The sequence below is a fragment of the Misgurnus anguillicaudatus genome, chromosome 19 (genome assembly GCF_027580225.2).
Source record: "Misgurnus anguillicaudatus chromosome 19, ASM2758022v2, whole genome shotgun sequence".
NCBI classification, from domain to species: domain Eukaryota; kingdom Metazoa; phylum Chordata; class Actinopteri; order Cypriniformes; family Cobitidae; genus Misgurnus; species Misgurnus anguillicaudatus.
In genome coordinates, this window is record NC_073355.2 from 38,870,841 (window position 1) to 38,896,273 (window position 25,433).

At 37.5% G+C, this 25,433-nt stretch overlaps 1 protein-coding gene and 1 long non-coding RNA gene across 5 annotated transcripts; one reads left to right on the forward strand and one right to left on the reverse strand.

Annotated features, from left to right (window-relative positions):
* Positions 1 to 329: 329 nt before the first annotated feature.
* LOC129426230 (uncharacterized) lies at positions 330 to 4,993 on the reverse strand. Of its 4 annotated transcripts, none has more exons than XR_012359353.1 (6): positions 4,692 to 4,993; positions 4,089 to 4,250; positions 2,030 to 2,076; positions 1,801 to 1,942; positions 1,463 to 1,588; positions 330 to 470 (listed from the first exon to the last, which is right to left on the reverse strand). It is a non-coding gene; the product is annotated as an uncharacterized lncRNA (long non-coding RNA). The 4 variants fall into 4 exon arrangements; XR_012359355.1 differs by adding an exon at positions 2,996 to 3,072 and having other exon boundaries at positions 4,089 to 4,993; XR_012359354.1 differs by adding an exon at positions 2,996 to 3,072 and having other exon boundaries at positions 3,155 to 4,993.
* Positions 4,994 to 14,905: 9,912 nt separating this feature from the next.
* LOC141350840 (cell adhesion molecule CEACAM5-like) lies at positions 14,906 to 25,184 on the forward strand. The gene is made up of 14 exons (XM_073856668.1): positions 14,906 to 14,933; positions 17,970 to 18,236; positions 18,399 to 18,671; positions 18,848 to 19,120; positions 20,153 to 20,431; positions 20,515 to 20,652; positions 20,785 to 20,946; positions 21,059 to 21,337; positions 22,440 to 22,694; positions 22,781 to 22,984; positions 23,285 to 23,341; positions 23,409 to 23,480; positions 23,556 to 23,636; positions 24,156 to 25,184. The coding sequence occupies exons 1-14, from the start codon at positions 14,906 to 14,908 to the stop codon at positions 24,206 to 24,208; spliced, it is 2,421 nt and encodes an 806-aa protein (XP_073712769.1). The 3' UTR covers positions 24,209 to 25,184.
* The last annotated feature ends 249 nt before the right edge of the window (positions 25,185 to 25,433 follow it).

The following is a 25,433-nucleotide window of genomic DNA, read 5'->3' on the forward strand; positions in this document are numbered from 1 at the left end:
GATCTCTTTAGACAGCCCAGGATCCACAAACTGCAATAAAAATAAAGTGGCCAAACCTACTACCAGAAAGGATAACAAAGGGTTCCAGCCAATTAACGACAAGAAGCATTTGGGGGTGAGGGTTGGGCGCGTTCATGAAAGCACGGAAGGGAGGGAAGGAGTTAGCTACTCTCCGTTTGTTTGAAAACAGTTCAAACATCAACAAAAAGTAACGTCACACAGATTCGCTTAGAGCACCTTTAAGTCTGTAAAAAAAAACTAAAATGATAACTCTTGTACCTGAAACCCAGTCTATTTACTTGCAAGAATGTAGTGCTTCTACTACCCCAATCAAAGTGCCTTGTCCAAAGTTTCTCCTCCAAGGATGACGAATGCCTGGGACTCATGTGTCCATTTTCAAGTGACAGGAAATAAGGGTAAAGTCCTGATGCTTCAGCCTGCTGGAGGTACTCCATCATATTTGTTCCAACCTAAAGGACACACAATGCAAATGAGTTAAGGTGAATCTTGGGGGGTGTCAGGGTGTGGGTGATGGGTTTGGGAGTTATTACACCTTGATCTTGCCCACTTTAAGACAGCCACTATTAACATATGGCGCTTTTCCATTGCATAGTACCCCACGGTTTGGTTTAGTTTGGGTCGGGTCAGCTTACTTTTGGGAGCTTTTCCATTAGGTGCAATACGTGGTACCCGATACTTTTTTTCGTACCAACTCGGTTGGGGTTCCAAGCGACCCGAGCTGATACCAAACGTGACGTGAAAACACTGTAGATCACTGATTGGTCTGAAAGAAACGTCACTAACAGCGTCATTCTGTTAGCTTTACCTTTAGTGCTAGCTTGCGCTGTCTCGAGCAAACATGTTGTCATCTGTGCTCTGCTATAAGTTCCCAAACTCCCTTTTAGCGATGAAAAACATCCACATGTTGAGAATCAGGGACACCATAACAGTTTTTTCCAGACTTGCAGTTTGTGGCGGAACATTCACGACGAGCACGTCAGCATTATATGCTTAAATGCAACTTCAGTGAGGCTCAGCGGAGGCCGTCGGCTGACGCCGCGGGTGTTTGAACAGAAACTGCCATGTGACACAGAGGTAGTCATAAACGCGATGTGTAAACATCTATTGGTGGTGGACAATTTTAATTTTGTGGCGGACTGAGAAATAAATAAACGTATGGGAATATACAACGACGCTCTCCTCTCACTTGTATGATGTCACAGCAGTATCCGGCACAAATATAACGACACGCTTATAATCCCTCCCACTGCGAAGTGATACTAAACTCAATGGAAAAGCTAACCACGCCAAAGTGAGGTGATCTGACCCGACCCAAACCAAACCAAACCGTGGGGTACTATGCAATGGAAAAGCGCCATAAATGTCCCAAACTTTTGAATGGTAGTTTATTTAAATACCTGGTAAATAAAGTATTAAAGTAAATTTCTTGATTTGTACTTACAGGCTGAATGTCGATGAAAGCTTTTTTGCCATCATCAATGCTGGGCCGGACTTTTTCTGGCAGTTTTGAAGGGTGGAGGTGGAAGCAAAACAGGGAGCAGCTTTAATGCAAGATTTCCCTTTGCATCTGTAGCAGCAGAAATTGAAAAGCAATATGTTCAGATAATGTCGGTTAACTGTCTGGCATTTCAAATAAATGAAGATGAGTGGAGAAAGTGCCAAATCTCCCAACAGCAATTATTGTCAAAAAAATTTTTCATTAATTTATCAGTGGGTGTCTTTATTAAATTGCTATTAGTAAATCTGGCCCATAATATCAAAATAGTTGAGAAACTTTACCTTGTGTCATCTCCTCAACTGAACATGGAAGCTTTGCTTCTGGTTTAGAAAAATGCAAGATCCTATCGGTGTATCAAGGGAGCCATTTCTCGAAGAGTTTTGGAGCTGCATCCTGGTGTAATGTGTAAAAGTCTTGTGCAATCTAAATGCAAAAATAACAAAAAAACAACTTCTAAAATACTAGAAGACTAAATAAAACTCATATGATAAGGACAGTATATTAAGATACCATGCCTGGGGTAGTTAGCCTAGGAAACTCATGGAAACTCAGACCACCTAAAACAGAAAAACACAAACTTTCATCAGACTTTCTATCAATATAGATAATAGACCATGGGTGGCGAACGTCGGTCCTGGAGAGCCACAGCCCTGCAGTTTTTTTTGCTCCAACCCTGATTAAGGCTTTGTTTACACGTGGGCGGCTATTTTCAAATGGACATTTCAACCTCTCCGGTTTCAAAAATAATATCGTGCACACATGTCAGTTTTCAGAAAAGTGTTTATTTACATGTACGCGTGCATATATGCTGTCAAGAGAAGCTCAAGCCCACATAAGCCAATCACCGGCAGCGCTGGTGGTGACGCAAACTGGTTCTTCATGTTGGAGGGAGGAGTTGTTGCAGTAGGTGATCGATGACGTCAAAGTACCGCGAGAGCGAGTTGAGGAATCACACGTAGAGGTCTAATTTCAAATCACTCTTGCTGTACTTTGACATCATTCGTCTGTCGGTTCTTGCAACGCCGCATTAAGTCAAACACACGTAAAATTTCTGACCTCCGAGCACTCGTCTCTGCTCCTCGACATAATGGAGCAGCTGTATTTGCAAATACAAACACACAAAACGAGTTTGCACGAACATAAATGTGATCTTGGAAGCGTTCAGAGTAGCAGTCACATGTAAACATGGGTCGCACTTTTGACGTAGGTGCAAGCTCTGGCGCATACTCTGTGACGTTGCCTGCTTAAACATCTGTTTGTCTCAGTTTACGTGCAACCGAAGATTTTCAAGATCTCCACTCTGGCCGGAGTTTTAAGAAACAATCGGTTTCAGAGGCGAGTTCTCCGTTTGCGTGTAAACGAGGGGCACAAACGAAGGTAAATCTCTCAGTTTTTAAAAACAACCATGTACGTGTAAAAACAGAGCCTAAACCTCACTGTTTGAAGGTTTCTAGTAACTCTTTAGACCTTGATTACCTGTTCAGGTGTGTTTGATTAGAGCTGGATTTAAACTCTGCAGGACTGCGGCTCTCCACGACCGACATTCGCCACCCCTGTAATAGACCATTCATACTTATTCATTTGTTTAGGTGATTTCAAATGTCAACATTGGCTTTCAGAGATCATGCACCCCACCTTTAATTTACTTGTCACCACCTGCTGGCATTAATGTTGCACTTAAGAGAAACTATATTTGAAGCATTGTCACTGTCGAAAAGACGATTTAATCTCTTTTGATCGTTTTCGTAGACAGCAGTGCTTATATCTGAACTATAAAGATTTATTCCAGTACTTCCAGAAAAACATATATCTGAATGTTTGTTTCATACGTTACGTTACACGTAAACTGCTTTCGCTGGATAAGCACGGAGGCAGATTTGAATGTCACAGAGTGTGATTAGGCTTTAATGGACATTTTAAAGTTAGTTGAATCCTGTCATTTATAAACAACTTCCGGTAAACTCGGCTAAGAATAAATAACAACAAAGTCTTTTTAGAGTAGTTAATTTCTGATACCAAGCAAAATAAACAACAAGTAAATTACCTCAGTTCTTATTTCATAGCTAAAGCTTATAAAAACTACACTGAGCTAACGTTGCTAAGTGAAATGTGTACTATAATGTATACATTGTTAACTACAAATCGGCTATCAAACCTCCCTTCACATGGTCATGATCGCTGTCTCCCCCTGCCTTTAGGAAACCAAAACATTTGTTATTTTTGACGAGGTAATTTGTTCCAGAATTCATCTGAGGCACTAGTCAGACCATTAAACCGGAAGTAAACGCCAGACGCGTACCCGCGACACCCGTGCGTCCGATGAAACGGTCTATACTCATAATAATAAAGTATAATTATAGTCCAATGTTAATCGCCATTATTACCATATTAAATATATTGTCCAACGTTACCCCGTTCTGTGGTAAAAACGCGCATCTGCTCACAAAAAGTTATTTCAAGCACTCGACTGATGTTGTTGACTAAACGTAACGTTAATGAAATGCCCTCGTTCTTGGACAACACATTTGCCAATAGGTATCGATTAAATGATACAAAGACAAATACAGACCTTTATTTCACCAGAAAAGAACCGCTGAAGAATGTCTGCTTGTAAAGTCCTGCTGTATTTCTCCTTCTGACCATCCAAAATCCCCGCGACAGATGATCCATGAAAGGGGTTGTTTTGACCCAGCAGCAGCACTGCTGTACAGCGGGGGATGGGCTGCTTTAACTGTTCGTGTACAAAAAATGGTTTTCAGAAATTAATTACCAGAGATTTGTTACGGGCTGTAATTGTCAAAAATCTCATTTTAATAATCTGAAAATGCAAAGAGTGCATTTACTTTAACTTACATTAATCTCGTTTTAAGTTAACAGTTAACTGGGCTTTGAAGTAACGTAAATGTCATCATATAACGTTAGTTAAGAAGAAACTTAAGGCTTTGTCCAAAGGGGACGTTTAAAACATTAAACAAAAACAGTAGAAAACGTATTTACTATCCAACGGGCATATCAAACAAGCCAACCTAAACGAACGAAGCTGGCGGCGTATTTAATGCCATGTAAAACTGAATGTAATGGCACTTACGTCTTTATATAGCCCTCGATATTATGATACGTGTATAAATAGGTTTAAAAAATATGTTATATGAATAAATATGTTGATACGAACCTTATTTCTCCAAATATTAGGGTGCGTTGCATCCACCTCAAATTCAGTCAGCCTGTGCTGCACCTGAATCTGCGCCGAGTTGATTTGACCCAATGAGCTGGGTTGTTGAGTCCGGGAGGGGGAGGGGGTGTATTGATTCCACTCTCAGTGAAAATTACCCAGAAAATTACCCAGTGGTGGGGTTACATAAAACTACCCAAAAAACTACCCAAGACTGCGAAAATAACCCAAAAAAATTACCCAAATGGCTTAACCCCACATTTGGGTAGAAAAAATAACCCCGGATTTTTTAGAGTGTATAATTCATTTAACTTTTTTGACTAATGAAGAGTTGCAATAAATTATAAAATTAAAGTAGTTAGCTTAAGTTATTTCAACTTTATTTTTTATACTTAATAGCAACTCCTCACTAGTCAAGAAAGTTGAAATAAATTGTAATTTAGAGTTAATTAAACCTAAAAAATAAGTGCAACAAATATTTTATTTTTACAATGTAGACTGACATTCACTAATTTCTTCATGTTTCTTTATTTAACAAACACAATATAGAACAGGGGTCTCCAACCTTTTTGTGAGCAAGGGCTACCACAATGGATAAAACATTCTGGAGGGCTACCTTTTGATATAGTGTACTCAAAACTTTTTTTGTTTTACTTGTTGATTTTATTTCATTGTACTTTTTGATATGTTTTTGTATTGTTTAAAATTTTAACATATGTAAACCAAGCCAAGTCAATATAAAAAATATGTAATCAACAAACATTACAATTGAGACTATTAATAGAATGTGATTTGGTGGGCACCTCACAGACTCTGTGTATATACCTGCTGCCCATGGGCACCACGTTGGAGACTCCTGATATAGAACATTGTAAGAGTACAAAGTGTACAATCGCCTCTAGCTAAACAAAGAACTAGTATTTGTGACACACTAGACTGACATCCATTCAAGTCATAAGTTTTCTAATCAGTGTACAGACTTGCAGCTTGTTGTTTCTGTCCTTTCTGCCTGTCTGTCTCCGAATTAATGCCCAAGAAGCACCTATAAACAAAAAGGCAGAGAGAAAAGCTGTTAGTTTCTTTCAAGTGGGATGCAGTACAGAGCAAACTAAAGTTAGCTCAGTTTGGACAAGGTGGTCCAACAAAGCTGGTCTAAGACTTTTGCACAGTAGTGTGTATGTATGTATGTATGTATATATACAGTATATTACAGCTGTTAACGGTGACAGTATTTTACCACCGCGATGGTAATGCACCAATTTACTGCGGTGCGGTGGTTATAGAATGTTTGTATGTTTGTCCACACGCGCATTGATGAAAATAGGCTTATATATAATATAGGCTTTTAATATAAAAATGTAAATGAGGATCAGATATACGTTTTTTAACAAACATATGTGTTAATAGCCAATTTCTTTTTCAATCGGTGGGTGGTCTTCACAACGTCAAATAATAAGGGATTATCATGCTTCCGGGTTTTTTGGGCGGGACTTGTCAACTTTGTGCATGTCCACTTCTGGTTCAGTTAGGTTAGGTATCTAACATCCTGTTAGGCAGTGGTAAAATGTAAGGCCGCTGACACACTGGCTGCGTGGTGTGAGCGGGGCGTTTCTGTTGCGTGTCAGTTGAGTGGCAGCTGCTTCACATTTTCTGTGTTTTTACCATAGACTGTAAAAAAGATGGACGACGCCTGTTCGCTCTCTTCCATTGGGGAAAAGTGAAGCCGTCAGTTGCTCGATATGGCGCTGACATCTGCGGGGTCTGCGCAATAGCGATTTCGGGACCAGTCATGCGCATAGTGAGCAGGAATGGAAGGCGCAAAGTCAAAACCCCGCCCTCGAATGCGCATATCACACTGTAGAATGCGCATATCACACGATATCACAGCTGTCAATCATGACGTGACACCACCGTTTTTATACCATTAAATAACTAACTAAACACAAACCTATTTCAAAAACAAACATTTGAATTTACATCAGTGTGATAAAAACTACAGTAAATGACAGAAACCAGCTTCGGAAAAAAGATAATTGAAGTGTAATTAATTTTTTTTTGTTGGTCTCAAGTCCCATTGAATAACATAAATTTAAATTACATTTATATCTGAATTTATGTCAACCTAAAGACTTTCAAACATCAAAATGTCATTAATTATTATGTATTTGTGTACAAAATGAAATATAAACATATTTTCCTATTCTATTTTGCCTGGAAACGCTTCCAACAGGCGTTGGTTCTATTTCTAGCATGCACTCGTTTTTTGCGCAGCTCGAGCCGCGCCTGAGGCGCACATCTCGGGCGGGCGCTCTGCAGGATCTGGCCTGTTGGCATGGGAGCCGAATTGGAGGCGGACGCGCCGCGCGGCTGAGGCGCTTGTGCCGCGCGTCCAGTGTGTCACCGGCCTAAGTTAACGAAGTACTGTATTTTAAGTAAATTTTCCATGTATTTGTACTTTACTTAAGTATAATATATAGTACATACTTTTGACTTTTACTTTGTTACATTTTGCAACAAATTATCTGTACTTTTACTTTACTACATTTCTACAACACCATCGTTCCTTTACGTACCTATTCCTGTTATAATGTTTTGCGATCTGACGAGCGTAGGCTACGCATCAGTTTTCATATGTACTTTTGCGTGCCAAAGAAGTAGCAGCTTGCTCAGTTAACCCACAAATGAAGAAGAAACAGCAGCTTGTGTATGTTTTGAGAAGATTAGCAGTGATGGAAATAAAAAGCCAGTGACTTTTTCTGCAGTTTGAGTTAAATCACTCCTCAACTTTTGACCCATCTTTGTTCTCACCATGGCAAACGGATAAAGAATGTTTCAGCAGCAACAACATAAACAAGCGGCTTGCGCGATCCGCACGTAACTTCCGGTAAACTCCGCTAAGAACAAAAAACAAGAGATCAGTTTAGCAACTAGTCAGACCATTAAAAAAAACGAAACCGGAAGTAAAGGTTGGATCCAGACGCGTATTTTGTGCATCCGATGAAACCGTCTATACCTATGACGCAGGATTTTTTTTAGCTGACGGGAAGGATTCTAGTGGACCAATCACAGCGCTTGTGGACCTTGTAGATCTGACGCGTCATGCGCTGTTAAAATTTTGGCAATTTTATAATTAAAATTTCTATGCAAAGCTACGCACAGGCTACGGATAACCTACGGCCTAGCTACGGTGTAGACCCCTTAAGGGATAGTTCATGTTTGTCAGCTTACCCCCAGGCCATCTATGATTTAGGTGACTTTGTTTCTTCAGTAGAACACAAATGTAGATTTGTAACTACAACCTTTTTAATCTGTCAGTCGTATAATGCAAGTGGATGGTAAAACAATCTGAGAGAGAAAAAATGCACAGAGATCCAAATTAAACCCTGCGGCTCGTGACGACACTTCAATGTCCTAAGACACGAAACAATACGTTTGTGGGAGAAACCGAACAGTATTTATATCATTTTTTATAGGGCTGCACGATAAATCGCATGCGATTGTCACGCGCCTCTGTTCAGGGAAGCCGGTTCCTTGATTAGTAGTAAATCGCCATTAGCTGCTTTTAGATGGAGCGATATTAACTACACAGAGCCGTAGTTCACTGAAAAGTTGACAATATTACATTCATAATCGCATGCGGTATATCATGCAGCCCTAAATTTTTACCTCTAAGACAACACTATACCCAAAGCAATACGCACATACATATCACCGTCTGATTCTTGTAATGTTTAATGGTGGGATGCGAAACAACTTCATAGGTGCATACCGCCACCTACTGTATTGGGTGCAGGGCATGAGGGCCCATATACACTATACAGGGCTCCCGCTACAGTAGGTGGCGGTATGCACCTATGAAGTTCTTTCGCAACCCGCCATTAAAGATTACAGGAATCAGACGGCGATGTGTACGCACGTATTGCTTTGGGTATAGTGTTGTATTAGAGGTAAAAAATTATATAAATAGTGTTCGGTTTCTCGCACAAACCGATCATTTTGTGTCTTAGGACATCAATGTGTCTGCATGAGCCGCAGAGTTTAATTTGGATTTGTCTGTGTATGTTTTTTTTCTCTCAGATTTTGTTACCATCCACTCGCATTATACAACTTACAGACTGAAACGATTGGAGTTAAAAATCTATATTTGTGTTCTACTGAAAAAACTAAGTCACCTACATATTGGATGGCCTGGGGGTATGCTTACAAACAAAAAATTTATTTTAAGATGAACTATACGTTTAAGCCCATGTTATAGCTATGCTGTAGGTTATCCGTAGCCTGAGCATAGCTTTGTGTAGCCTGACGTGCCCTTGCCAAATTATTAACAGCGCGTCAGTTCTACACGGGCCGCAAGGCTGTTACTGGTCAACTAGAGCCTTTCCTGTCTAGTAAAAAAACTGTGTCATAGGTATTTCCGTTTGCGCCAGTGAGAACAAAGATGGGCCAAGTTGAGAAGTGATTTAACTCAAAATGCAACATAAGTCGCTGTTTATTTACTTCCATCATTGCTGGTCTTCTCAAAACATACACAAGTTGCTGTTCTTCTTCGGTTGTGGGTTAACTGGGCAAGCTGCTGCTTCTTTGGCGGTTGAGCTGCTACTGTGGTTACACCCGTGGATACTGACTACCAGCGGTCTGCATGTGTATTTGCATGTTGACGCGGGCGACTACGCAGAGAAGTGCATATGAAAACCGACACGCAACCTACACCATTGCGGCTAAGCTGTAGGACCTACGCACAACTATAATGAACCCTTTACGCACGACTATTACACTCTTTTATTTTATGTCTAGCTGGTGCAACCGGACCCAGAAGACTAGAAAGGCAATATACAAGTACAGTGCATTTATCCCAAAATAATAGACTTAATGCTAATTTAAGGGTAAAATATATATTTACATTAAAGGAACACGCCCACATTTTGGGAATTTAGCTTATTCACTGTATCCCCCAAGTGAAAAAGAAGTACACTTCCATAGTGTACTTAAAGTGCTCTATTTTCGTGCACTAATTTTGTACTTAATATACTAAAAAATCTTCTTTAGTACTTAAGATAATCTTAAGATCATCTAAGTGTACTTCACTGTGCTATTTTGAGACACCATAAATATGAACTAAAATGTGATAAAAATGTATTTTAAAAATTTATTTAGGTACCACTTGTAGTAAACTTGAACAGATCTTTGTATGAAAGTTGGGTTCAAGTTTAATACAGGTGTTAAATAAATAAATATTTAATACAGAGATAGTATGTTAAAAGTGCATTTAAAGTGCAGTTTAAATTCATGGTCTCTCAAAATAGCACAGTGAAGTACACTTAGATAATCTTAAGAACATCTTAAAAAGTACTAAAAATGAACTTTTAGTAGGTACAAAATTAGTGTGCGAAAATAGAGCACTTTAAGTATATTATGAAAGTGTACTACTTTTTCACCTGGGCCAGAGTTAGATAAGTCCATACATATCTTTCCCATCTCCGTGCGTGCTGTAACTATGTCTGACGCAGCCCTCGCTTAGCTTAGCACAAAGACTGGAAGTGAATGGCTCCAGCTAGCAAACTGCTCCCAATAAGTGACAAACTAACGAACATTTTCCTATTTATATGTTGTGATTTGTATAGTCACACCGTGTACAAATAACAAGGTCATATGAGACACAGCCACCTTTTAACAGTATACAAACTGGGGACTATATTCTCAGAAGATGAAGCACTGCTACTTGGGCGGAGTGATTTGCTCGCAGCACCCGAGAAGCCCCCTGGTGAGGAGCAGAGAGTTTGGTCAGAGTCGTGCAAATCACTCCGTCCAAGTAGCAGTGCTTCGCCTTCCGAGAATATAGTTCCCAGTATGTATACTGTTAAAAGATAGCTGTGTCTCATATGACCTTGTTATTTGTACATGGTGTGATTATACAAATAAATAGGAAATTGTTCGCGTTATTTTGTCAATTATAGGGAGCGGTTTGCTAGCTGGGACCATTCACTTCCAGTCTTTGTGCTAAGCTAAGCTAGCGGGGGCTGCGTCAGACAGAGTTACAGCACCCACGGAGAAGAGAAAGGTATGTATGGACTTCTCTAACTCTGGGGGATACGGTGAATAAGCTAAATTCCCAAAATGTGTGCATGTTCCTTTAACATTAAGCACAATGGTATCATTGGGCTCGTTGAAGTTTACCATCAGAAAGAGAAGAATGAATGCAGCCTAGACAAAACATCTTTACCCCGTTGAAGATAGTTGACTCCTTGGACAAACTTCAGAATGTTATGGTAGTTGGTATCCAGGGCTTCTCGAAACTTTACTCTTCTGAGTGATGTCCCCATCCTTGTGAAGTGTGGAAAAAATACCTGAAAACAATGAAGAAGGCTTCACTTTTCATGTTGTATACATAAATGCAGGTTCACACACATGAAAGTTACTAAGCACTACTGAACAATATATACAGATTAGTTAAAATGTGAAACTATAGGGCAGGACAACTAGGGTGTCAACCTTAAAATGAACTGTGTGTGTAGTTAGAAAGCTCACCACCCTGTAGTCAGTTCTGCCCATAAATACAAACACCATCACAAGATAATGATTAAAACTTATGAATTACCAGCTGGAAATCACATTTACGTTTGTGCAAGTTACTTGCAAAAACACAGATGACTCTGAAAAGTTGAAATGTTTTTAAATCAATGCGGTGCGGGCGCGCCTGAAAAAACGAGCGCGTCGCTTCGCCTATATTTGAAATAACGGACTTGAGCGCGCAAAAGACGCAATATATGTGAATCACTCCTTAAAATGTCTTAAAACATTGACATACGCACTTTATTTTTCAGGTGACGCGGCAGATAACCGCTGCTCCGTATCTCTCTCACACATCTCTATAAGTTATATTTTGAAATGAATTTATGTCTACCCTAATCCACGACACCATCATCTGGTTTTACTGAAACCGGGCATATTAATTAAGTTCATTTTTCTATCTGATAATAACGGCCATAATGTTCGTATAAGCCACAGTTTACCTCATAACTTTATTCCCCAGTGGTTACCTCAGAAAGATGCTGTGAAGGAAGAAAAAGAGAGAAAGCTGTTAGCACTAAGAAAAGCTCAAGTTAACAAATAATGTTTTATTTTTAATAAAGCTCCTAAAAGGTCTCACAGTAACACTACCAACATCTGTTCATTGCTTTATTTTCAAATTTAGCGGTTCAACCCACGCGAAACCTACAAATAACGACATTTGGATAATACTACATGCACTATGACATATATTTTGAAAATAAATCAGTCATTTATTTGACAAAATTTGACATTTTAACACTTACCACAGAATCCGTTGGATGAGACCGCAGAGATGAGAGAACCCAAACAGATAGCGTGCGTCGGAACTTACAGCCGTTCCCTGTGATTTCGCCGATGGCATTATTTTCACAATAAAAGTCTGAATACTGTACTATATTGTGAAATGTCACAGTTAAAGCCTGTGACATGCTAATAATGTAATTTACTGTGAAATATCACAATTACATCTTGTGAAATCCCGGAAATTTTTTACAGTGTAGTTACAGCAAGAAGATCCTTTTGAAAATGGTTCACAACTCCCCATGATTTTATATTCACAGATATAACACCAACTCTGACTGTGAAGCCACAGACGCCTGTGTTTATTGGAGACACAGTTACTCTGACCTGTGAGGTTCATCAGTCCACTGGATGGGAGATTTTCTTTACCAAACCTTCAAACTCTGAATACCATGAACCTACAGGAACTACAACAATCAGATCTGTGAAAGTCTCTGATGGAGGAGAGTACAAGTGCAGAGCCAGAAAAAAAAGAAACTCTGAGGTTTTCACACAATACAGTGAATCAATAACAGTGACAGTAAAGGGTAAGTATTATACTTACAGTAATACACTTTGTTCTGAAAACACAATGCCAATTATTTAATTACACATTGAACAATGTAGGCTAAGCCCCAACATTAAATTAAGTACAGTGTTGTTTCAGTGTTAAAAACAAAGTTGTGACTGCTAAGTTAGCACGATATGCTAATGTTTAGGCTAAATTTCAATATTGAATTTACAGATATGTTTTGCAGGTCCATATTGAAAAAAAAAACTTACCACGTCCATTAACTCTTTCCCCGCCGGGTTTTTTTTATTTTTAAAGTTGCCAGCCAGTGCCAGCATTTTTCATGATTTTCACAAAAGTTTAATACCTTCCAGAAAATGTTATTCTTAAAATATATAAACATACAATATATCAAATGAAAGAACAGACGCTCTACTTTAAAAAAAAACTACCTTCATTAGATTTCTTTTATCATCTCTCAAATATGGGTAGGTTTCTTCAAAAGCACAAATTTTTTGAGCAAAAAGCTGAGATAAATAAATTTTTGTGAAGGACTTTTGATACAGATCAAATGTAGAGCGATCCTCATTACATACACAGACATGCAGCTTGTCATTGGCAGAGAAGCATTTTCTCTTAATAGAGTTAACAATCTCAAAACTCCCATGTATCTTCATCTGATTCAGTCTCAAACATATATTTTTTAAATTTCTTTATTAACCTTTATTTTACAAGGAAATGAAGGAGATTCAAAATCTCCTTTTCAAAGGCAGCAGAATAATAGTTCCATAGTTAAAATATACAATGAAAACAAAATAACAAAAAACAACAACATTTAACACCAAAAAGAAAAAGCTATTTACAATTTAACATCATCTTAACAAAATTAGCAACAGTGGTCAGTAACTGTACATTTAGTACTCAGAAGGTCCTTTATCTTAATTTTAAACGGTGTCATTGTTGGTAAGTAGTCCAATTTTATCTGGTTTTTCAAATTATACCAAGATAACGGTGGAAAAACATTAAAAGCACTTTCACCAAAAACAGTTCTCGTTTGTGGAATGTCATACATGATTTGTCCATGTGACCGAAGATTACCTTCCTTCAAAGTAAATTTTAGAGTCAAAAGAGAACATAAATAAGTGGGCAGTGTGTGCAGTATGGCCTTAAAGGTTGATTTTGCAAGGATAGCCAACAAACACTTTCGTACAAACTCCTTTGAGGAGTAGAAAACTAGAATTAGTTACAAATCTTAATGCTGCATGATATATTGAATCCAGCATTTTTAACGAAGATTGATTTGCAGGCATATATAAAATATCCCCATAATCCAGCATTGAAAGAAAAGTTGCTTGTATGAGTGTTTTTCTCACACTAAAAGAGTAACAGCCTTTGTTTCTATAATAAAAATAGAAAGATAAAATAGAAGTTTTTTTGTCAAACATATGTAGCTTGAAGGACAAGCTTTCTTCTAAAAGGAAACCAAGATATTTCTACACTGGTACTCGTTCAATTACTTTCTTATTCTGATGTAACAATTTGACAAGCATCATCTATTTTCCTTGATTTAGAAAAGCACAACATTTTGGTTTTGTATGAATTTAGTACAAGTCTCAAATTATGAAGATTCTTCTCAATAATGTTAAACGCAGATTGCAGATCTTCTAAGGCACTTCTTAAGGATAAGGCAGAACTATACAAAACTGTGTCATCTGCATAAAAAAGATACTTTGCAGTTGTTATATTCAAACACAAATCCTTTATATCAATAGTACAGTACATAAAATGGGACTCAAAATGCACCATTTTATAAAAGTAATAAGTTTGAAGACACACCATCCACCTGAACACCATCCACCTGAACATTTAACAGCATTTGGAGACATTCCAATGGAAAATCCACCAATCTCTAAGTCAGAATATAGTGATCAACTGTATCAAATGCTTTTAAAAGATAAAAACACTTTTGAAAAAAAAATGTAATTCTTAATTTATACTATTGTTCTTTAAAATAAATTATGAAATACTCATTAAATTCTCTCAGCGCTGCTCTGGATATATTCATTTGTTCACATCGTCATATAGTGAGTGAAATGTATTGTTTTTATTATATGGCCTAAGTATAATCAACTTAAGTTGATCTGTAATATAAATCACTTAAATGGGCTTTAGTGCCCCCTTTTGCAGCCACTCTTCGTCCACATTTCTTGCAAACTGTATATCCATCTTCAAGGACAACCCTGCATTAGTTTTTCAGATACCCAAAGAATTTCCATAATGTAGATTTTAATTTTTTTTTTTTTTTTTATGGGGATTTGTAGTCTAGCATTTTCTCTGCTGTACATAAACGAGTGGAGTCTAGCAGTCACGCCAAATGAAGTTGCATGTGCGCAGTAGCGCAGGTGAGATCTGCTTTATTATTTTTCCCCAAAACTGTGGATAAGCAAATGTTTACGGTATGATAATCATGAAAGTTAATATCATGGTATACTATTACAACCCTACACCAGACCTGGTGGTACCCATACACCAGCAGAGAACATTTAACACTGGTGATTTTGCTGTGTACAATAGGAACAAGATCAAGTGGACAAGTGTTGCGAATTAGCACTTGTGCTAAAACACTTAAACAATGCATCTGGTTTGTCCAATGTAATTGCTATGTCCATATCAAATAAATTGTTATTCATTCATTCATCAACACCGATAGCTATGTTTTCCCTGGACAAAGAATAAACCTCTTCTTTTCTTCTCTGTTGATGTGTTGTATGCTCAAACAACAGCTCAGAAAATATAAACTGCTGGTTTAGGGAATCTAATATAATTTTCCTATTTGTAATAATTTTATCATTGAACTTAAATATATTTGGCATAACAGTATCCCTAGAATCGGCAGACAATGATGATTTATAACTTTCCTAAATTTAGCGCGATTCGCTGAGCTGTCACATATTTCATTTACATAAAAATACTATTTTGCTTTGTGTACTTAAAAGACACATTTGTTTCTTAAATGTCTAAAATGTTGCCAATCCAAGCTATTTTTAGATTTCTTTGCTGTTGACCAAGCAAGATCACACTCATGAATTAAATCCGACAGTTTCTCTGAAAACCACAGATTATTATGCCATTCTCGCTTTATATTTGCAAAGTCTGTTTGCACACACACACATAGCTATTAGCTGCTCTAAGAAACAGCCAATCAGAGCAGAGTTCAACATTATTATTCATTCTTGGGACAGATCCTAGGATTGTAAATGGACGTCTCTCGATCATTTTTGCACCTAATAGTCACATACCTTATGTAGGTATCAGAGGACAATGTACTGTAACACAATGTATCAATGCACTCTTTGGCAGGGCCGTGCACAGACCTTTTGAGGGGCATGTGCTGAAACTAAAAAAGGGCACCCCCTCCAAATAAATATCACATAATAATCGTTTTAAAAGCTTTATATTTGTTCACTATTAATAATTGAAAAAATCACTATTAATGAATGAAAAATGAATTTTTTTGATAGATTGGCATTATACAGTGCAAATTAGATCTGGCCTTGTAAGTTGGCTTTAACAATTTACCTCCTGGGTGGTTGTCTGTATTAGGCCTATTTGTAGTAATGTGTAATTTTTCCTCTGGTTACAACTACAACAGCAGTTGTTCTCTCTCGTGTACAATACTCTCCTTAAAATAAGCCAGCAATAAAAATTTATAAAAATTTAGTCTAGTCATTCAGGGCTAACTTTTTTGTTATAAGGAGCACTGTAGTCCTGACAGAGAATGTTAGGAGCGCAAGCAGAAAATTTTGAGCACGCCTTAAATCAGCCTGCAATTATTCACATTTTCCCCAAAATAACTGCATTACTAAAAATATACCAAATACTGTCAGGACTCTGCCTTGAAGTCTTGTGTTATATTTGTATTTTGTCATGGTGGCAGAGTTCTGGCAGTCCCAGGCCTTATGTGGAGTTCATGCCTTGTTTACTGTGGCATGTGCCTCCGGTGTCTTGTCATTGTCCCCGCCCCCTCATCCTCCTGCTTATTGTTAATTATTACTTATTCCCATCACCTGTTCCCTCCTCGTTATCTTGTTTAGTTTCTCTTATATAATGTTCTCTTGTCCTTGTTTCTGTGCAGGTTCATTTTGTATTGTCCATGTGATCCAGTCGTCTCTATTCTAGTCAAAATATCTAGTCTAGTTTATCTGTCTAATTGTGAGTCTAGTTTAGTCTTTGTCAAGCCTCTTGTTTAATGTGTTTACCCCCTCGTGGGTTTTTGTTTTTGTGTCATAATAAAGTGTTTTCTGTTAAACCCCGACATCCTTTTGCACTTGGGTTCTCTCTCTGCTGTTCCTGACAAATACTAAATAGACTTAACTCTATTCATACAACCCCCTTGACTATTTCAAGGCATAATATACATACATATAGCTTATCAGGTATATCCAGATAGCATATTGTAATGAGATGAGTGGCAGGGCAATGTAGCCTACTGTACTTGTAGCCTTTACAAGTTTCTCGTCTTCTATCCAGTTTTCCTTATCTGGGCATCTGATGTCTAAAACCTTTCTAATCTGTAATGTTTTTGGTGTTAACGTAGGCTAGATGTTCACCCGCGCGGGCGCGTCTTTTCGCGGGTCTGAGGAAGATGTGTTGACTACCCGGGCTGGGTAGTTAAATTATTGAGACGCATCATGCAAAAAAGCAGTAAAAACCCAACCCTGCATTTCGTATTTTTGTCACGGGTGCCCTTCACATGTGTGAACACTTGTTAAAAAAACTGCCTGCGCTGTGTCAGAAACTCCATTGGGTCGCAGTTTGGAGCCCTTTGTGCCCCCTGATTGCCCACTCGCCCAATCCCGTCTATGGATAATCCGGCTATAGACATACTGGTGTTTCTTTCTTAATGAGACAGCATTGTACTTAAACAAAAAGATATTTATTTACCGTTGCAAGACGTTCAGCTGCTCTCTGACTGCTGTGAAACTTCAGCACGCTGCATTCGGGGGGCGGAGTTAAGAGGTCTGACTGACAGTTTGAGCCGATCCAAAAAGATTTAGTTTTTTTAATACCTTTCTCTTGGATAAATATATTTGTGAAACAGACAGACAGACATAAATGGTTACCAAAAGCATTGATTTATTAAAAAAATATATATATTAATAAAACACCTCCAAAAAGGGCACTGTGGAGTGTAAGGACAAAAAGGGCATGTGTTCTGCACAGGTTGAGCCCTATCTGTGCACGTGTCTGCTCTTTGGCACCTTTAATATTTTGACTATAATTACATTTTATTGTATATCTTCAAATATAAAAATCCCCACTGTGGATTATCTGTGGGTTTTATCTGTAAAATAAAAATGCATTAATGATGATTTACCAGTTACAGTAACAAAATCTTGTTAAAAACCTGACAAGTCTCAATGATTTTATATTGACAGATATAAAACCAACTCTGACTGTGGAGCCACAGACGTCTGTGTTCATTGGAGATACAGTTACTCTGATCTGTGAGGTTTATCCGGCCACTGGATGGGAGTTTATTTTCAGAAGATCTTCACAACATGATTCGACTGAAACTACAGGAACTAAAACAATCAAATCTGTGCAAGTCTCTGATGGAGGAGAGTACAAATGCATAGGCAGAAAAGGAGAAAACCCTCAGGTTTACACACAATACAGTGAACCAATAACAGTGACAGTACAGAGTAAGTACTTTGTTTTAATAGCACAATAAAATTATTTTCTAAGACATTGAACGAGCGGCAATATTAGTTACAGAGAAAACTATAATATGATACATCATATATGTTTTGCAATCAAGTAAGTGTTTGACATTATTTTCAATGTGAATTGTTGTCATTGTACAGAAAGACCAACACCTCAAGTGTCTGTTTGGCCTGCTGATCATGTATATGAAGGAGAAACTGTCAATCTCACATGTGTCATCAATGAAGGAGGAGTCAGCAGCTGGCAGTACAGCTGGTATAAAGATGATTCAATCATCCAGCAGAAGGAACTTCAGTATTACAAAATCAGTTCTGTTACTGAGTCTGATGCAGGTAAATACACCTGTAGAGGAAATGAGACCAGAGGATCACGATACTCACACATCAGTAATGCAGTTACACTGACAGTATCAGGTTAGTCTGTTTTCATATTAACCTGTAGTTTACCAGTTTAAATGATTGGGGTTAAAATTACTTCTACAAGAGCAACCTGACCTATACAAGAAACATGAAATAAACAACAAACTAAAGCAAGATCATGACAGCATTGCACTGTAAACAGAGACTGTGTGTGTTTTCTTCTCCTGCAGGATCAAAACCTAAACTCAGATCAGATACTGAAGGATCTGTACTGACAGGTAACACAATGACTCTGAGGTGTCACATTGATCATTGGTCTTCTGGATGGAAGTTTTACTGGTACAACAACACACAAAACACTGAGAAGACGACAACAGAAACAAACTCTTACACAATCCACAGTGTTAAAATTTCAGATGGAGGTCAGTACTGGTGTAGAGCTGGAAGAGGAAAACCAGACTATTACACAGACTACAGTGATGGACTGTGGATAAATGTTACAGGTCAGAGACAACATGGATTTTGATATCTAAGTCAGTGTAGACTCCATATTTAGGGCTGGATTTACTAAACAGGGTAAATTAGTGTGAGATCGCAAATTAAATAACATAGGCACAAGAGTTGATTTACATAATGGCCAACGCAATCTACTAAGAGCAGCGCAAAGTAGTTCAAGGTTGTAAATAAGCTGAGCTGATGAGGTGCGAGTGATCTGTGCTTGAGTCTGGCACCACAGACATTGCAGCAGAAAAGTTGGCGTGTGTAATCCCAGCTAATGAAGCCATAGTACACTAAAAATAACTGGAGGACAAAAAGTTAAGGTTTACAAGAAGTTTTGAAATGTCTGGTACTGTGTGACTTTTCCTAGTGACTCCTATTTTATTTCCTCCATCAAATAAAAAATAACACGGCTTGGCAAACAATATTTTTTATATGATCTTTTCATTCCAAACAAACTGTTACATGTTAAAACAATCCTCTACCTTGTATCACATGCTCTTTGATATCTGTGATGCCTCTTCTATTAGCAACAATTGCAGACATTTCATGCGCCAAATGATTAGCTTTTTTTCTGCATTACATAATGGCGCAAATACCAGTCATAGGACACATGCAAACAGTAAATCGCATTGTGTGAATTATTTAAATAATCTCCTCCAATAAATTTTGAGCCTGAAAGGAAAACTTCTAGAAATGCATATGCTATAAGGTCAGTCGCAAAAATAAGTAGATTAATAAGTAGAAATTTTCATAAGAAAATGTGAAATGGTGCTGGCTGTGGCACAATTCTGGGGACTGTATCATCCAATAATGATTATAATCCAAGCCACAAGTATAACGATCCAACCCCGTGTCTCTGTGATGTTCTGACGCAGAGATATAAGGCTTTGTTTATTCTGTTGCTAGGGTACCTCTGTTTGGTTGCTAGGGAGAAAATTGACATCCACCTGTGATTATACTCCGAGTCATGAGATAAACGGTCCAATTATGATATAATGATTTTTTTTTTAAATAAATGAATTGTGTTTGCACAGAGAGACCTAAACCTGTAGTGAGTGTTGATCCTGACACACAGCTGTTCAGAGGAGAAACTGTTACTCTGAGATGTGACATACAGGATACAGGAGACACTGAGTGGACATACAGCTGGACTGTAGAGCCATATAACTTGTATATAGTCAACGAATGCAACAAACAAGAGTGTAAAGTCAACAACATTCAATACTATCACAGTGGTAAATACACCTGTAGAGGAAAGATACGTGAACAAAACACTGAGATGAGTGATGCTGTTATACTGACTGTATCATCAGGTGAGTTTATATGTTTGCTCATCATTATAAGTGTGATGAGATGAAGTGTAACATGTTATTCATGAGAGATTGATCACTTTCAGATAAACGACCATCAGTTTTAAGTGTTTCTCCACAGCAGTGGTTGACTGAAGGAGATTCAGTGACTCTGATGTGTGAGGTTATAAATTCATCTACAAGCTGGACATTCAGCTGGTTCACTGTACAGAGTCTTTACTCAGGTAATATCTCATTCATCTCATAACAAATACATCAACTGGTTTCATTCAGAACATTGTTAAGGGTTAAATGAGATTTTCAGTATTTCATTTTAAAAGCATGTGTATCACATTTTGACTCTTTGGTGAATAAAGATGATTATCAGCTGGTGTCAAACAGCAGTGGAGGATCTAAAGGCATCTACACAGTGAGTTCAGTGACTGTGAAGCACACAGGAGTTTATATGTGCAGAGCAGAGAGAGGAGATCCAGTCTATCACACAGAGTACAGTAACACACAAACACTGTGGATCACTGGTGAGTTCATCACACACAAATAGACAACAATAATCTCTTACACACTATGTCTTATATCTTTTATTTATTCATTTATTTCCTATAAAGATGATTTCTGTCATTTTCTTCTCAGGTGTTTCTCCTTCAGTCTCTCTGATCATCAGACCCAACAGATCTCAACACTTTTCATCCAAATCTCTCTTTCTGAGCTGTGAGGATCACAGTAAATCTACTGGATGGACAGTGAGAAGATACAAAGATGAACTGGAATCTTGTTCATCATCAGACACGAGATCTACAGGAACAACATCTACATGTACAATCAGATCTCTCCACAGATTTAATACTGGAGTGTACTGGTGTCAGTCTGAATCTGGAGAGAAACTTCATCCTGTTAATATCTCAGTACACAGTGAGTTTGTATTTAGTTTGTATTTATTTATTTTATAAGCAGTACATTTTTACAATCAGTGCATAAAGAACAAATTCATAAACAGAATTCAGTCATTTCAATAATCAGTTGCAATTAAATAACTTTTTAAAATATAAATGCATATACTCGCTTCTGCAAAACTTAAAGTCCATGTTAAGTTTGATATTAAATGTGTTCTCAGTTTGTGACACCACAGACAAATGTGATAAACCACACAGACAAATCCCCTGATGGAGCAGCATTTACTACACAGAACCGTAGTTCACTGACAAGCCGGGGCATATTGCATACATTTCGAAAGCGATACGTCCGCGATGATTAATGCGAAATTGCCCCGATTGCAGTAAACTACGGCTCTGTGTAGTAAATGCTGCTCCATCTGAAAGCCGCTGATGGTGATTTACTAGTAATCAAGGAACTGGCATTACTGACGAGATGTGCATGACAATCACATGTTATTAATTGTGCAGCCCTAATCAAAATCTTGTAATAACATGCAGGATTCTTGTGTTCTCTGCTCTAAAACACTGGGGGGGGGGGTGTCCTCTGTCAGTGCTGAAACCACACCCACTCACAGGAAAGCTGCCTCTCTCAGCTGTCAAATACCACTAAAACCTGAATGGATGCTTGTGATTGTGTTATGGATGAGACCATGCTCTGTGGCTCCAGTGCATCACCCACCCCAATTTATCCTGAACACAGAAATGTGGAAAAACTGTTTAACGATGTAACTCTACAATTCAGTACTACACAGTTCACAGTCTTAGTAATGTATTTCAGCAAAACCTTTCTAACATTTATACTGTGTTTCTAAACAGTTCTCTGCCAGAGTGTTGCTATGGTTTCCCAAGTGGTTTTTGGTTGCAAACATTTTCTTACTGGTCGCTGAGATGTTGTGAGAGTCTCTATTATATTTTGGTCCCTAGATTATGGTTAAAGTTGCTCTTTCATTTTAAGTGTATGGAATTTTACTTGATTAAAAAATAATCTGTAACATATGTCACGCTGATAGAAAATGGGAAAAATCAATCTGAAATATTTTTATCATTTATAATCATCAGTCATTTCTTTTGTTGTGTAGATGTTGATGTGATTCTGGACAGTCCTGTTCATCCTGTGACTGAAGGAGATCCTCTGACTCTACGCTGTTTATATCGATATAAAAACTCCTCTAACCTGAGAGCTGAATTTTATAAAGATGGATCAGTGGTGCAGAATCAGACTACAGGAGACATGATGATCATCCCTACAGTCTCAAAGTCACATGAGGGTTTCTACTACTGTAAACACCCAGAGAGAGGAGAGTCTCCAAAGAGCTGGATCTCAGTCAGAGATGGTCTCTCTCCTCTATAAGCACTGTTGAAATGTGTTGCGCAATTTGCATATTCACAGTTATATAAGGATGTATCTCTGCTTTTCCAGCCACAGGATCTTCATCTCTTGGTCTTATTGTTGGTCTGTGTCTTGGACTGAGCGTCGTGTTTTTTATATTTTTCTTGATCCTGCTGTGGTGCTACAAAAACAAAAAAGTCTCTCAGTCTCCTTTAGCTGTTAGTCAACAGCAGAACATCAGTCAGACATCAGATCAGAAACAGACTGAAGATGTTTACAATCCACTGCAGTCTGGTCAGTCTACAATACATTCATACAATATAATCAGTGCCAGAAATCTGCTTTTATAAGAGCTGATGCATCCCAACATACACCCAGGAACACCCTAGTAACTGCATAGAAATAGGCTAGAAACACTCATAGCAACACCCTAGCAACCACTCAGAACAACTTAGCATGGTACTTGATTGTTGCATGTATATGCTTAGTCAATATCAACATATTAAACAATATTTCTATTAAGGTTTTATAAGACATAAAGCTTTGACACATTGTCTTTTGCTTTACTTTATTAATTATTTTTATTTATTACAGGAGATGCTCATCTTTATGACTCTATTAATACAACAAACAATAAAGACACAAGCACAGGTAACATATTGATGTTATTTAATGTTGTTTATCTAATTGACAGTAATGACAATTTTTCATTTCTCAGTGATTCAGGCCGGCCACAGTGATGCCATGTATTCAGAGGCCAACTTCAAGAATAACAAACTGGAGAGCAAAGGTAGAAATAACAAGAAGAGTAAAAATAAAGATGAGAAGAGAAAACTCTTAATTATTTCTTTATTCTTCATTGTAGACAATGTAAGCGAATCAGCTGATCTCACCTATGCTGATATTGAACTGAAACCCAGGAAAGAAATGAAGAAAGAGAAGAAAGGTAAAACAAAACATCATGATCAACAGAGATATAGAATAGACATAGATTATAAAACAGATCTATAAACAGAAAGTTAATATGTAATCTGTTTAATAACTATTTAATTATTAATAATTAAATAATTATTTAATAATTATTTAACTATTTAATCTATTTTAAATACTCACTCTCATGTTGTTACAAACCTGTATACATTTCTTTGTTCTGATGAACACAAAGGAAGATATTTTAAGATGTTTGTAACCAAACCGTTCATGGACCCCATTTACTTCCATTGTTATTATTTTTCCTACTATGGAAGTGAATGGGGTCCACGAATGGTTCGGTCCAAAAATCAAAACAAAGAAATTTATGCCTGTTTGTAACAACATGAGAGTGAGTAAATGATGATAGAGTTTTCATTTTTGGGTGAACGATCCATGTAATATCTAAAAACAGGTAGCTAAACCTAAAGTCGTCATTACCGAGAGGTTAAACTAACTGTCAAAAGATGAAGTTTCCCATTCTTGTCCTTTTTAGGGAATAACAGTGAAGATGGTGATACTGTGTACTCTAAACTGAAGAAACCATGAGGTCAAGTTGAGATAAACTAATATTTTAAACAAATATGAAAACGGCACCAAACACAGCACTTAGTATCTGTATTCAGTATCCATTTTAGTCTTTTGCATGATTTACTTATTTTTCAGATGTTGCTTCTGTTTTTGTGACTTATGTTCAGATTAACTAAAATACTACAGAAGAAAGAGGTGGCAACTAATGCTTAATATTATCAATTCAAACCTTTATGTGCATTTGACTAAATACTTGCTTATCTTTGATTCTCTAATAGCATTAAATAGGTTTTTATGAGGAGCTCAGATGCAGAAGCTGCTACACGCCACCAAATGCCACAATCTTCAAAAATGAGAGAATGATATTAACCGAATGCTTTCGGCACATATTATATGCTTCAAATACTTTCACATTTAATCCTTTTAATCCCAACCTCAGGCCATTCAGAAATACTGGTTTGTTGGCAGAATGCAATAAGAGTCTGATAAAAATGCTAATTTACAAGAAAACATGTCATACGCACCTAGAAGGTTTTGCATCTGAGCTCTATTGTTTATATGATTATGATTCCCGTGTAAATATTTAATATTGCCGCTGTACTGCAATATAATGTCTGTAAATGGACCTCGTTCATTAAAGAGATACAGTCAACTGATGATAATAATCGCAATTCTGTATTTTATTATGCATTTATATTTAGTTACCATTTCATAACACAACAGTAATACTGTAGACAGAAAGAGATCATGAGTGAGTACGAGGGTTACATTTAGAGGTAAGCAAGCGTGCCACCCAAGCCCTGAAAAGTGAAGCCAAAACATCTTGATCGCCCCCCAGTGACTGGTCCCAGTATAGGTCATAAAGCCCGCCTCCCCATGTTATTCAATGGGACTTGAGACCAACAAAAAAATGTAATTACACTTCAATTATCTTTTTTCCAAAGCTGGTTTCTGTCATTTACTGTAGTTTATCATCACGCTGATGTAAATTCAAGTGTTTGTTTTTAAAATAAGTTTGTGTTAAGTTAGTTATTTAATGATATAAAAACTGTGGTGGAGTCTATGTCTATGGAGGTAAGATATTGGTGGCGGCCTCTGTTGGCAAAGTAATGAATCGTTACCCAGTGTTTTTTTTTAATAATGGTTATTATGTGACTATGTGTTATTCAGACAAAATATTGTTAATTATTTAAGTTGATAATAAGAAATACTTTGTGCACATATATAGTAATATTTTTTTTCT

Excerpts from the sequence above, each read along its gene's own strand:
- LOC141350840 (XM_073856668.1), top strand. The coding sequence starts at position 14,906 with ATGAAGTTGCATGTGCGCAGTAGCGCAG. Across the intron at positions 23,342-23,408 it reads CAATAAAGACACAAGCACAG|TGATTCAGGCCGGCCACAGT; the intron begins GTAACATATTGA and ends TTCATTTCTCAG. Across the intron at positions 23,637-24,155 it reads AATGAAGAAAGAGAAGAAAG|GGAATAACAGTGAAGATGGT; the intron begins GTAAAACAAAAC and ends TGTCCTTTTTAG.